The following is a 12,703-nucleotide window of genomic DNA, read 5'->3' as shown; positions in this document are numbered from 1 at the left end:
ATTACCCAGCTTGAAAGATTACAGCTTTTTGAAAAAAAGATCTTAAAAAGTTCTGCCTTCTGAAGAGTTCTTTTATCTTTGAATGCAGCGAAGGGTTTATAAATAGGTGTCATGGACAGTTATAAATGAGAGAAAATGAAAGGGCCTAATGGACAACCTTGACTGATTTTCTCTCAAGGTATTAAGAGGATTACCTAAAAGGAAATAAGACTTTTATTTTTACCTGTTTTATCAGGTATAATTTTAGATGATCATATTGTTTAATCAAGGTTATATAGTTTCCGGTGTGTAATGTTCTCATTTATTATAAAAAGTAGTGTTTGGGTCATCAGAGCACTTCAAAGTTACAGCAGGAAACAGCTGACACAACATAATGCAAAATCTTTTCATAAAAATTATGTCATTTGAAGATGAAATTAAAAAAAACAGATTTACTTTTTAAATAGATATAAAATGGTGATTTTTACAGAAAGCGAACAAATGATTTGCATGGGTTTAAAAGAATTAAATGGAATTAGAGGTGAAGAAAAGGAGTGATCTTATTTGATGTTTTATAGATGAATCTTTTTACAACACATCCTGCCAATTTAAGAGTGTAAATGCAAAATTTAAAAGTCACTTGGGCATGAAAAATAGATAAAATTGATGTATATGATGCTGAATAGAATAAAACACAGAGAAGACTGTAGATGCGAAAAATATTGAACCAACATTATACTCTTTAGATTGCAGTTTTATGCACCTACAAATTAAACTGAATTGATGGACATATATTCTTTACAAAAATATATACACTAGATGTAAGAGAAAATAAGGGTAGAACAATATGGCCCCCACTTAAGTTGGCAAGGCCATACAAAAATATTATGGGTAAATGGTAAAAGTTTACTAGTTCAATTATACTGAACAGAAAACAGACCACAAAGTAGATATCTTATTGTTATGGGTTCTTTGTGTCAAAAACAAGAGATGCTCAAGGACCTTGTTAAGATAATTTTATCTAATTGGAATAAGTTTTTATCAGAAAATTATGTAACACAATACAAAGAGCAAGAGTTCAGAAATTATCTTCCCTAAAATGTCATTCCAATGATAAAAAATAACAATTACACACAATTAACCTATAAATATTCCCTGCCCTGCTTTCTGTTCAATTTTTGTAAGTTAGTTTAATCTTGTGTTTGCAGGAATGGTAGGCCTAAACATTAGAATATAACCACCTGCCTTTTAAAGAAACCCTGCAAGCTGTATGTCTATGACTAACGTAATGTTTTTCTATAAATTGTCACCAAAATGTTCTTCAAATGTGTCATTTGAAAAGTAAATATACCACTTACACAGTGGTTTCAAGCCTAAATAAAACATTTATATAATTTAAGTCAAGCGATCTGTTACAGACCTGTCACATTACGTCATACAAACATAACACACACTTGTAGTATGTTGAATTTTTAAGCATGTCAACAATTAAACATTTTATTAAAATGATGATAAATGTTTGTTTTCTTTCTCACAATCTTGATTGTTGGCATGTTTTTGTTGTTTGTTTGTATATTATGAACAATTAGAAAATATTTGTTAAACCTCATAGAGACCACTTCAGTTCTTAAATGGAAAATTCTTTGAAATGTTAAAACATTAAAGGGAGATAATTACAAAGATAATATGGATAACTCATTCCATGTTTATTATCTTTATTTACATCTACAATACCTACAAGGGATTAGCTCAGTTCTAAACTTAAGGTAAACATGGTTAAAAATCTAAAATCTCATTTGTACCTGTAAGGGTTGTGTCAACATCTTTTCAATAAGATTTCTTGAAAGCATTTTAGAATACAAGTATTATATTCAAAAGACACGCCACTTTTATTTTTATAAACTAAGTGTCAAAGAAAACTCTACATTTTGTATCCATAAAATGAATATACCATTTAGTAATCATTACCAGTCACCAATATTTATTTTAATCTTGTCATACAAGAAACTTCTATCCTCAATTACAATCTCAATCTTTATATGACCATAAAATGACTTGATGTCAACCTAATGGTGGACACTACACTATAATTTAACTGTCTGGCCAATCATACAATGTATCAATAAATTAAGAAAAAAACTCTTTCCTTGATTTTCAATTTAGACTTAGACAAAACCTATAATTTGCCTCCTAGGCAAAACTTATTCATAAGGTGCAAATTTGATGGAACAGTGATGTAATGTACTGCCTGCAGACAGACATGAAACATGCTAATGTTTGTCAAAATCTGACCTAATTCAATAAAGTTCTATTTTATGAGTATGTTACCTTCCTTGAGTTTGGAAATTTCATTTCAAAAATATTTCTAGGAAAGAATAATACACAGAAGTCTTAAGAACTAATAAATGTGCATTTAATCTGGGAAAAATCTATTGCCTAATTTCACAGATTTGAGTTCTTAAAATTCAGAAATTATTGCATGCATTTTTATTTTTTGTCATTTTAGACCAAACTACCTTTTTAATTTTAGGGATATTAATAAAAATCATGTTTAATTCTGATAAAAATATTCAAAATTCTAGTTTAAATTATTGAGATTTAACATGACGCATTTTTTTGCAAAGATAAAAACATCGCATTAATTTCCGAATTTACAATAATATTGTAAACTGGGGTAACAAATGTGTAGATTGCAGAGATGTTGGTCGGAGGCAAGCTGTTGTATACCTCCCTAGACAGCAGGTGGTAGAGACCATTCTGTTATAAACGAGACCATTGACTTTTTATCTGGAACATTGATTTAAAGCCAGAAATTGATTTTCTCTTTTCATAGCAGTAAGGGTTTATCAATAATTTTATAAAGTCTTAAAACAAAGCTCTTTATAGAATTCCTTTTAAGTTGTCAGTCTCCAACATTTAGCAAGGTTTTGAAAATTAGAAATTTATAATCTCAATATTGACAATACACAATAATATTTGTGGAAGGATTTGCTAGACTCTACACAATACAAGGATTATATATATCCCTGGACACACAGGTCTGGACACCTGTATTGTGTTATATCATTTTATTAAATGTCATCTGTCAATTATTAATTAGGGATTGTATTCTTGGATGGCAAAGGATTTATACAAAGAAACCTCTTACTGCAATACATGTTTTCTAAATTTTGAGGTTTACTTATTCAACTGCATTTAAAAGAAAACAAAGGATGCATTTTATTATTTGATGCATAAATCGTTTATTCATATTTCTTAGCTATGATTTTAATTATCTTCCCTAGCATTTTGTAGTGTTAAGATACTTTATTCTCTTTCCTAACAAGACCATTAAGCATTTTGAAGCATCAGCATTATGTTGGGAAGTCATTAAAGTCATAGTAAAATTTCTTATTAAGACAATAACTTTAAACATAAACACAAAGTTTTTAAAACATAACCAGATATTAAACAGGAACAAAGTTGCCCGGTCATATCCCATTCCTTTCTTCACAAAATTAACATTGGTAGATTATTGGGATAAAAAGGGACCAAATTAAGCTAAACACAGATGCCTGCATCACTTTTAAAAGTCATCTGTACCTTAATGTCTTAGGATACATTTGTAAGATTTTTTAACATGCATTTAAAACATGAAGTTAGTTGGTATCTAAATCTTAAGTGAAAAGACCTTCCTTTATCTATGTAAAAATTGTTATAGATCGGTTTTTAAATCTTCAAAGATAATACAACCTCGAATCTGTAATGCTTAAGTGGTTTGTTTTTATCAGTTTTAGAAATGCTATGTCACTTTTGTAGTAAAATAAAAGAGGAACAAGGTAATATTAAAGATAGGTCTATCTTTCCCAATGCTATGTCACTTTTCAAGTTAAAATAAAAAGAGGAACAGGGTAATATTAAAGATAGTGCTATCTTTTTCCAATCTATTTGTTTCCTTCTCTCTGTCAGAATTATCTATAGATATGTATACAAGACTCACAAGTACCATCTATCTATAGAAATGCTAGACATATAAGTACCAGGAGTCTAACTGGGTCCTTTTACCAGCTTAGGTAACAGTTTTTGTAAACCACAGAGCACTTAGCACTTGAGGTCCAGCCAGTCCTAACAATAGAGTGTAAATTCTCCTATTGTAGTAAAACTGTCACCCTCTAGGTAACAAATAGGTAAACTTTTGTTTGGGTCTAATTGGATTTTAACAAGTAGCCAATTTTTCATGTTGGCTCATGTCCATTTTGTGACACTTTAAATAGAAAATAGGATTTTCCTAACTGTAAAACAAATGATATTTAAATGCTACCAAATAAAGCAAAGAAAACCTAGTTTTCAGAATATAGTAAATTTTAATTAACTCATTTCCTTTTCAGTTTTACTTTTAAGGTGATTTTTTTTCAGGAAGTTGCTAATTATAGTTTTAGTTTATTTGGCTAAAACGTTTTTCGATTTCGTGTTTTAATTTAAGTTTTACCTTTTTAGAAAGGTCATCGATAAACGATTTTTCACAACTGTCATTTTAAGTTCACTATCCTATGACTAAACCCTAATTTATCAAATCCTAACAAGATGTCAAAAATGAAGAACCTATTCAAAAATTACATCAATGAATTGTCAAAATCAGTTTGATGAAATAATTTGGGTATGACCAGGCATGGATGACAAATTTTTCTGGTTGGTGTCATTTCTGTCAAATCATACAAATCGGTAATTATCAAGTACGGGTCATCCTATAATTGTAATTAGACCTGTACATTTATAATACCTCTCATTAAATCATTAAGGTAACCTTATAACCAGAACAAGAGTCTTCCTGTTGTTTCGTCTTGTTAACAAGGTTTCAAGACCTATTAACTAGTCCAAATTATGACCAATTATGATTTACAACCAACTATAACAATAAAATATACAAGGAAATAGCCATGTCGGAACTCTGAAATTGTCCATTTTCATAAATGTATGATATTCTATACTTGTATTGTTAATAAGAAAGTTATATACGTACTACCCTATATTACTTATTTACAATTTCTAAACAAAACTAATTTACAAATAATGAAGTATTCTATCTTTTGTTCATTATTTGTTTCCAGAATTTTAAATACACCCATTATTACAATAGGGCTGATGTAAGTAAATGATAAACATTGTTTAAACAATAAAAATATGAAAATTGAGGTATTGTATTGAATTCCATTGCTTCATGAATGTTTTATGCAAAGTAACGACTGCATTGTTTCTTTTTTAGTGATACTTTTTTAAGATAGTATCAGCAAAAACTTGTTAAAGTGTCTCCAATTTGTGACACAAGAGATGGTGTCTGATCAACATTTGTTCATCAAGTACAAAATTTTCCCGGCCTTTTCAAGTCTTACGACTGATGTCCATTTTCTCCCCTTTGAATATAAAGATTCTTCATGCAGGGCTAAAAAAAATTGCTAAACAGTTATTGTTAATGGTTCTATTGTCAAATCTCTGTCTTGGGGTATTACTTTTTCATATGATGATGACTTCATTTCATTTGTTCTCAGCAACTGAGCTGAAAACTAAAATAATTATACACTTAAAGGACAAAGATCTCTAAAAGAACTTTAAAAACACCCCTTTGCTTGTGTCTTTAATATGAAAGAGCACCGATCCATGTTGACCTTGTTTAGTTGTCTGATGTACAGACATTTTAACGGCAATGTAATTTGGACATCTGCCTCCATACACATCAACAGGTTAAAGTGACAAAATAACTGACTCCATTGACCAAGTCAAAGGATTATTTCTATTCAAAATCAACTATCGAAATTTTCAAATGAATTGACCATTTATTAAATGCTCAACTTTTTATATGCCATAAAAAATAAAACTGCTAAAGAAAATGGTAATCTAATGTCCATCACAAGTTGATAAAAAAAAAAGCGATAATTTAATGTCCATCACAAAATTCATAATAAGACATAATACAGACTTAATATGTCAATCATTCTTGTACTTCTTGACCAATGTGTAGTAAACATTACCAATATTGGTGTAAAAGATTAAGAACAAGGTTATCCTTTTAAAACAAATCTAGGGGGTAAAATATACAAAATACTTATCTTTTCTAACAAGGGAGATAATTTTAAGATATAATATATTTTAATCTCAGCAGGATGTAGATGAGTTTTTGAGAAGGAAAACAGGACATAAATATGATATGTGATTTAGAAAATATTTTGAGATATAAGTTTTATTTTGAGATATAAGTTTTATTTTGTGATATAAGTTTTATTTTGTGATATAAGTTTTATTTTGTGATATAAGTTTTATTTTGAGATATAAGTTTTATTTTGTGATATAAGTTTTATTTTGAGATATAAGTTTTATTTTGTGATATAAGTTTTATTTTGTGATATAAGTTTTATTTTGTGATATAAGTTTTATTTTGTGATATAAGTTTTATTTTGAGGCACAATCTTTTGCCTATGTACAGATGTAAAACAAAATTGATAGATTTCAACTTTTTACTCTAAAATTCAGAAAAAATACATAAACTGATACATATGTGCATGGAAGGATCAATTATCAACAAATCTTTTGCATATACTATACCTAGAAAGTAACATACACTTACACATGGTTTTAGTTTTCTTTAAGATTCAGAAAATGTGTCAGTGCATTCAAATTTGTCTAACTCAAATTTATATTTATCAATGATATGAAGAATTTTTAATGTTCAAGCCTCCCCCTTTAACTTGTCTAGTATTATAACAGCTAAACATCTTGTAAATATAAGGACTTACCTGCACAGCGCTATTCAAGAAGCAGTTATTTTCTCCTGGTGCATTTCTTAAACCTTTTGCTGAAAACTGTACACTTTGGTGACGGTCTAGGGTGTCATACCAATTAGGACCGCCCTGCTTTCCAGGAGGAAGGGGGCCTTCCATATTATCCATATTGGTTTATTATAAACTTTATACAAAATGTCCAAGTTTTTTTATGATGCATGAAGTCTTTAAAAATCTGAAATGAAGTAAAATTGTACATTTTAATTTTAAAATAAAAATGTATCTTTAGTAAAAATCAAGCTAATAATAACACAGTAAATCATGTAAAGGGAACTAAAATTGTTTAAACTAACCTTTTTATAAAAATAAGTTAAATTTATTCATGTTTTTAACAGATCGGTTGCACAATAAAATTCCTATATTGGAGGTTGGACGATGCTTGATAAATTATTCATAAGTTTACTCTGCTTCAATGATCTCCTAACCTTTATGGAATTTGTGATCATGACCTGAATTAAGATTCACTTCTTAAAATAAAATTAGAAAGACAAAATATTCCTCATTCTAGTATATGCTTAAGAATTTTAATCTAATGTTTAGAATAACTAGTACATTCAATTGATCATTTAATGGTTGCTACTTTTACTCATTTAATACATTGAGTTCTTAACTTTCTATCTCTAAAAGAAATAGTCGGCAGGAAGACATGTCAATGGTAACCTTGAGTCCAAGGGAAAAAGCCTCTTAAATCTAAATGGTGGGTGCTTATCAGAGTAGCATCAAATAGCTTTTGAAAAGCCTCTTGTTCAACACAGCCTGAGATAGAACCAAGGAACCACAACACTTGAAGTGAGCATAGAGCACCCTTTCACCAGTCCATTGAATTGTTTTTAAAAAAATTAAGAAGCTTCAACATATACTTATTTATTTTCATGTGGAATTGTAATTCAGAACATTTACTTCAACGTTTGAGACATCAATTAGTCAACAACATTATTTCATTTTCATGCTATTGACCTCACAAACAACATTCAATCAATCTTCACCTTTTTTTTAAAATATATCTCTTCAAAACCTATCGACTATTAGTATAAATATCCATAAATCCTAAAGATAAAAATTTAGGAAATATGAGTTATCTCCCCTTTTAACTTTGTGTAATATTCAAACTGAAAGATAATCATATCTGATAATTTCATCATTTTATCTGAATCAAACTTTTAATTGAATTAAAAATGATTTACAACTCATTTCTTCCTACTTAACATGGATTTAGTAAGATTTTCTATAAAGAAAAGATGCATGGCAACATCAACTCTGCTATCTTACTAAAACCTCCCATGCTTAGTAAACCGAGGCAGGTCATCCCACTAAAGGCGAGAAGTACTGATAGGACATTGTTTAGTATCTAAGTTTGGACAATTTACTTACTGTGTACCTGACCTCTATTTTAATACTTTTATATTATTTATCATTGGTAACTGTATGAAGTTGTCAAATTGAAATTAAAACTTATCAGAAAAGTCCATTCCACAAATGAAATATCAAGATATAAGTTTCTGACCTTAGTGAGTGCAAATAAAGAAAAGATTTTTAACACAGATTTTTCCAAAATGTCTTTGCATGTAGTTTTAAGTTTAGTGTTCAAATGTTTTATGAAGTTAACAAATTCTCATTTGATTTCACTATCACTATCACTTTCAAAATTATATTTTTAAATACAATAAAAACAAAAAACATCTAAATATAAAAGTTAAACTAAACATTTTTTCGGGTATCACATTTATCCCAAATAGAAAGCACTTTGAACAAGGAACCAGGATATTGAATACAGAAAGCTATTATTCCTATATAAGCAATTTAACTTTAATCTTCTACCCACCTACAGATGAATAATTTTCCCAAAACATATCTATCTACCTAAATCGATAATGATTTAATTCAATACATATATTGTAAATAAACTCAGGTGTCAAACAAAAATTAATGGGTTATTCAGTTCAAAGTATTTTTAATCTTCCACCTTTATTTTTACCTGTGGAGTAAATGCAGAATAAGCCACAATGAATGCAGTGACTCACTTCCTAGCTCACCCTTCACTCCCCACAATCAATTAAATACTGATTATACTTAGAACAGTGATATAGAAAAGGAAGACAGTCACAATTTATAACAAATGGCCAATATTTAAGCCATATTATTTTATTTTCATAAGGAAATTTACGGGACATAAAACCAAAATGGATTGGGTTTTGATTTATTTGTAAATCATATATCTATAATAAATGACAATAGAAAGTGTTCAAATTGAAAAATGAGAAGTTGTTTAGAAGATTAAGCTAATACTAACAATGTGACATGTCAACCTATATTTGGTACCTCAATGCTCTTAATAGATCTAGTTCTAGTAAACAAGATGTTACAGCTCAAAAGTACCTGAATCATGAAAAGAGGCTATAAATATTGAAAATTAGGCAAAACAATTACAAAATCAATTGATAGAGATCTGACTGAGTCAGTTTGAACTCCACATTAAAAATAGAGTTTAGCAGGCCTCCTTTCAGAATTGGCAATTCACCAATCTGATTGGAAAGATTTGTTCTCTGTAAAGCTGTAGGTATTGTAGAGAAAACATACACCTTAGTCAATCATAGCCTTTTGAGGTTGGAGTCAAACACACCTTAGTCAATCAGTGCATTTTGAGGTTGGATTCAAACACCCCTTAGTCAATCAGTGCATTTTGAGGTTGGAGTCAAACACCCCTTAGTCATTCAGTGCATTTTAAGGTTGGAGTCAAACACACCTTAGTCAATCAGTGCATTTTGAGGTTGGAGTCAAACACACCTTAGTCAATCAGTGCATTTTGAGGTTGGATCATAATACACATCATCAATCATAGACTTTTGAGATTTGAGTTAAACACACATCTTAGAAAATCCTAGTCTTCTGAGGTTCGAGTTAAACATACATCTATGCCAATCACAGCCATTTGAGGTTGGATTCAAACACACCTTATTTAATCATAGCCTTTAGAGGTTGGATTCAAACACATCTAAGTCAATCCTTGTCTTTTGAGGTTGGAATCAAGTACACCTTGCAAGGAGCATATAAGACTCAAAACCTCAGCTTTGACAGACTAAAGGTCACTGCAGATAAAGTAGCTTTTTAGAAAATTTATGTTAACTTTGTACTAATGCATTTCTCTTGTTGGTTTCAGTGTTGGTACAAGGTAAAACAAATGTATTTATAAAGTGAATACATCTACCTTTATAATTTTACTCTACATTATGTACATAGAAACTTTATATTTTAGTACGCCTTAATGTAGTGCTCTCCATGTTTATTTGAATAATCTTCCCATATAAGGTTTGATGACCTTGTAATTTTTACTACCTATGTAGGTAAGTAAACATGGCAGATGAGCCCAGGTGTAAACAACTTTTACAAATCTGGCAATATTCCAAATTTACCTGACCCTAATTGTCAACCAGCTTACAATTTAGGTTTTTGTATAGTTTAGTGGCACTTTAATAAAATGTAAAGTAATGAGTTCCAAAAGACGACAAAAAAATGGTTTAATATCTATATCAAATATGAATTATTATGAAGACGTAAAGTCATTTAATTCAATTATAGTATAGAGCTTGTAGTAATATTTATGTAGGTAATCTACCATCTCTATGTGTATACCTGACAGGTCAGTGTCTCTGTATTATGATAGAAATATCTAGTGTGATCATTTATCTGCAGAACAAAATCTTTATATTGGACAGATCCCCCATGCAAAGAACATAAGAGTCAATTCACTACAAGTTTGATTTTCTGGCATAGTCCTGTGGCCTTGATTAACAAAACGTTTTTGAAAGCATAAGATATTGTATAAATTTTAAAAAAAAAAACATTGATAAGAATAGCTAGCATTTGCATTTGACTGTTGTGTTTTTAAATCCACTTTTAAAAGAGATAAACTAATATCGATGCCCAAGTTTTCAAAATATATCTTTTATCTTTTTTTCTGTGAGTCTATGCATTATCAGAGAACTATAATACAAATTATATTATTATGAAAGATGTTTTTTTTAAGGGTTTTTTGGTCAAATTTTTAGGATTACACAATAGTTGTTATCTTTTCAAAATCGGAATTGACTCAACATTAACAGGTGTCATTTTGAGTAATTAAAAAAAATTCTTAGAAATAATACAATTATCTTTATATGGCAGGTATAAATTAAACAACTAAATTGATATACAAATAAACATCAGATATACAATGACCATAAGTGGTGACATTTCACACTTTTACAATACACTATATGACAGACCTGTGATAAGGACTTATTGTTTTCTTATAATATCTATATATTACCTATATTCTATGTAAATAAAATGACACTTTGAGTTGTGATAAAATCCATCAGGTCATAGTGCTCTTACTACTGATAAAAACTGACCAAATCTAATAATTAATCTGTTTCTGGAAGCTTATTTTTACACCTGTTCTTTTTCATACTAAGTGTCATAAAAGACAGATTTCCTGAATATCTTCAGGTAAAGAATTTAGCCAGGCATGCTATTTCATTAAATATGTATTTCTTAATTTTGTTTTCTTTTATCTTTTACCTGCAATTAGTTAAAATACATTCAAACAATCAAAGCAACAATCCAATTAGTGCTAAGAAATGTTTGGCTGTTACGTAATAGTAATTAACCATCAAAGAGACCGACAATAAATTGTCAATTACCGATATGTCCAGTTTATAAAACATTGGCGTCAAATTAATCAAACACCGTATGAAAGAAATATATATATTTTTTAAATAAAATGTATCTATGACAGAAAAAAGGAAAAGAAAAAAACAAATATTTTTAATGGTCAAAGTTATAATGAAAAGATATTTCGCGTATAACTATATTCCTACAATAAACAGATAAACAAATAGCTGTTTTTGTTTAAAGAAAAGTTTTCTATGATCAGTTTTCATTGGGATGTAAAAATAAATTGAATATATGTATATATTAAAGCAAGTTCGCTATTTAACAAGCTAGGTTTTATTTGGTGGCGTCTATAGGATCGACGTGACTCACCTGGAAAATCGATAATTACCTGAACGGTGATGCCATCCGTCATGTGCATGATAAACATTCAATTTTTACGATACAATAAAAATGTACATACCCGTAAAATCCTTGATCTTCGTTCACAGAATATAATTTATATTTTTCTAGTCCAGTTTCTTAATATTTTACGAATTAATCCAGGTAATATTCCACGAGGACAAAACTTAGCGGTACTTTCATAGTCGCCATGTTATTTGTGTATGTCAATAGACGGCGGAGGAATACCTGTCTACGACATCAATTATAATTTGCATAACAATGAAAGTAGTGCCAGGTAAGATGTAAAGCGTCACTATTTTTACTATAATAGTAAAACGTTCCACCAAAATATTAATTAATAAAACATAAGCTTACAAAAGCTTAAAAAGTGCATTGTCCAGTTTCAAGCTGTTTTTCAAAAATAAAACAGGAATTTCATCTTTTTTTTTTTTGTAATAAACACCTTTAATATTACCGATCAAAATATTTCAAAACCTAAGGCTATATTTAATAACAACAGATTAAGATCAGATTTGCCTTTACAGGTTTTACCTTAAATAGGTGGAAAAAAAACTCCAAAGAGATATAGATATTTATTTACCTTCCAGACATTTTGATACATTGCAAACAATAAGAAAGATTTGAGGAAGTTATGGAAATATGTTGCCCCAGTCGGGACACTATGAACATCATCTACATTATTAAAATAATTTTAAATATCAGACTTTGGTATGCATTAGATCTCTTGATTAAAACAGAGTTAATATTCCTGCTTGCACCTTTAATTCGCATTTCGTAGATTACAAGTAAAACTGCGTTTAATTTTTAAGAAATTGGATTCACATATCCCAGAGTCACATTTGCATACATGCATA

The 12,703-nt window shown here is 29.4% G+C and overlaps 1 protein-coding gene across 1 annotated transcript in view; it reads right to left on the bottom strand.

Moving 5' to 3' along the window:
- Positions 1 to 12,082, bottom strand: part of LOC134725363 (uncharacterized) — a 33,033-nt gene extending 20,951 nt beyond the window's left edge. The window contains exons 1-2 of the mRNA XM_063589118.1: positions 11,908 to 12,082; positions 6,747 to 6,966 (exon numbers count right to left, since the gene is read on the bottom strand). Coding sequence (XP_063445188.1) covers positions 6,747 to 6,899 — 153 coding nt within the window. The 5' untranslated portion in view covers positions 6,900 to 6,966; positions 11,908 to 12,082. The remainder of the gene's footprint in view (positions 1 to 6,746; positions 6,967 to 11,907) is intronic.
- Positions 12,083 to 12,703: the final 621 nt, after the last annotated feature.

Source organism: Mytilus trossulus, chromosome 7 (genome assembly GCF_036588685.1).
Source record: "Mytilus trossulus isolate FHL-02 chromosome 7, PNRI_Mtr1.1.1.hap1, whole genome shotgun sequence".
In the NCBI taxonomy this organism is placed as follows: domain Eukaryota; kingdom Metazoa; phylum Mollusca; class Bivalvia; order Mytilida; family Mytilidae; genus Mytilus; species Mytilus trossulus.
The sequence above is the reverse complement of the archived record's forward strand: the minus strand, read 5'-3'. Positions and strand labels throughout refer to the sequence as shown.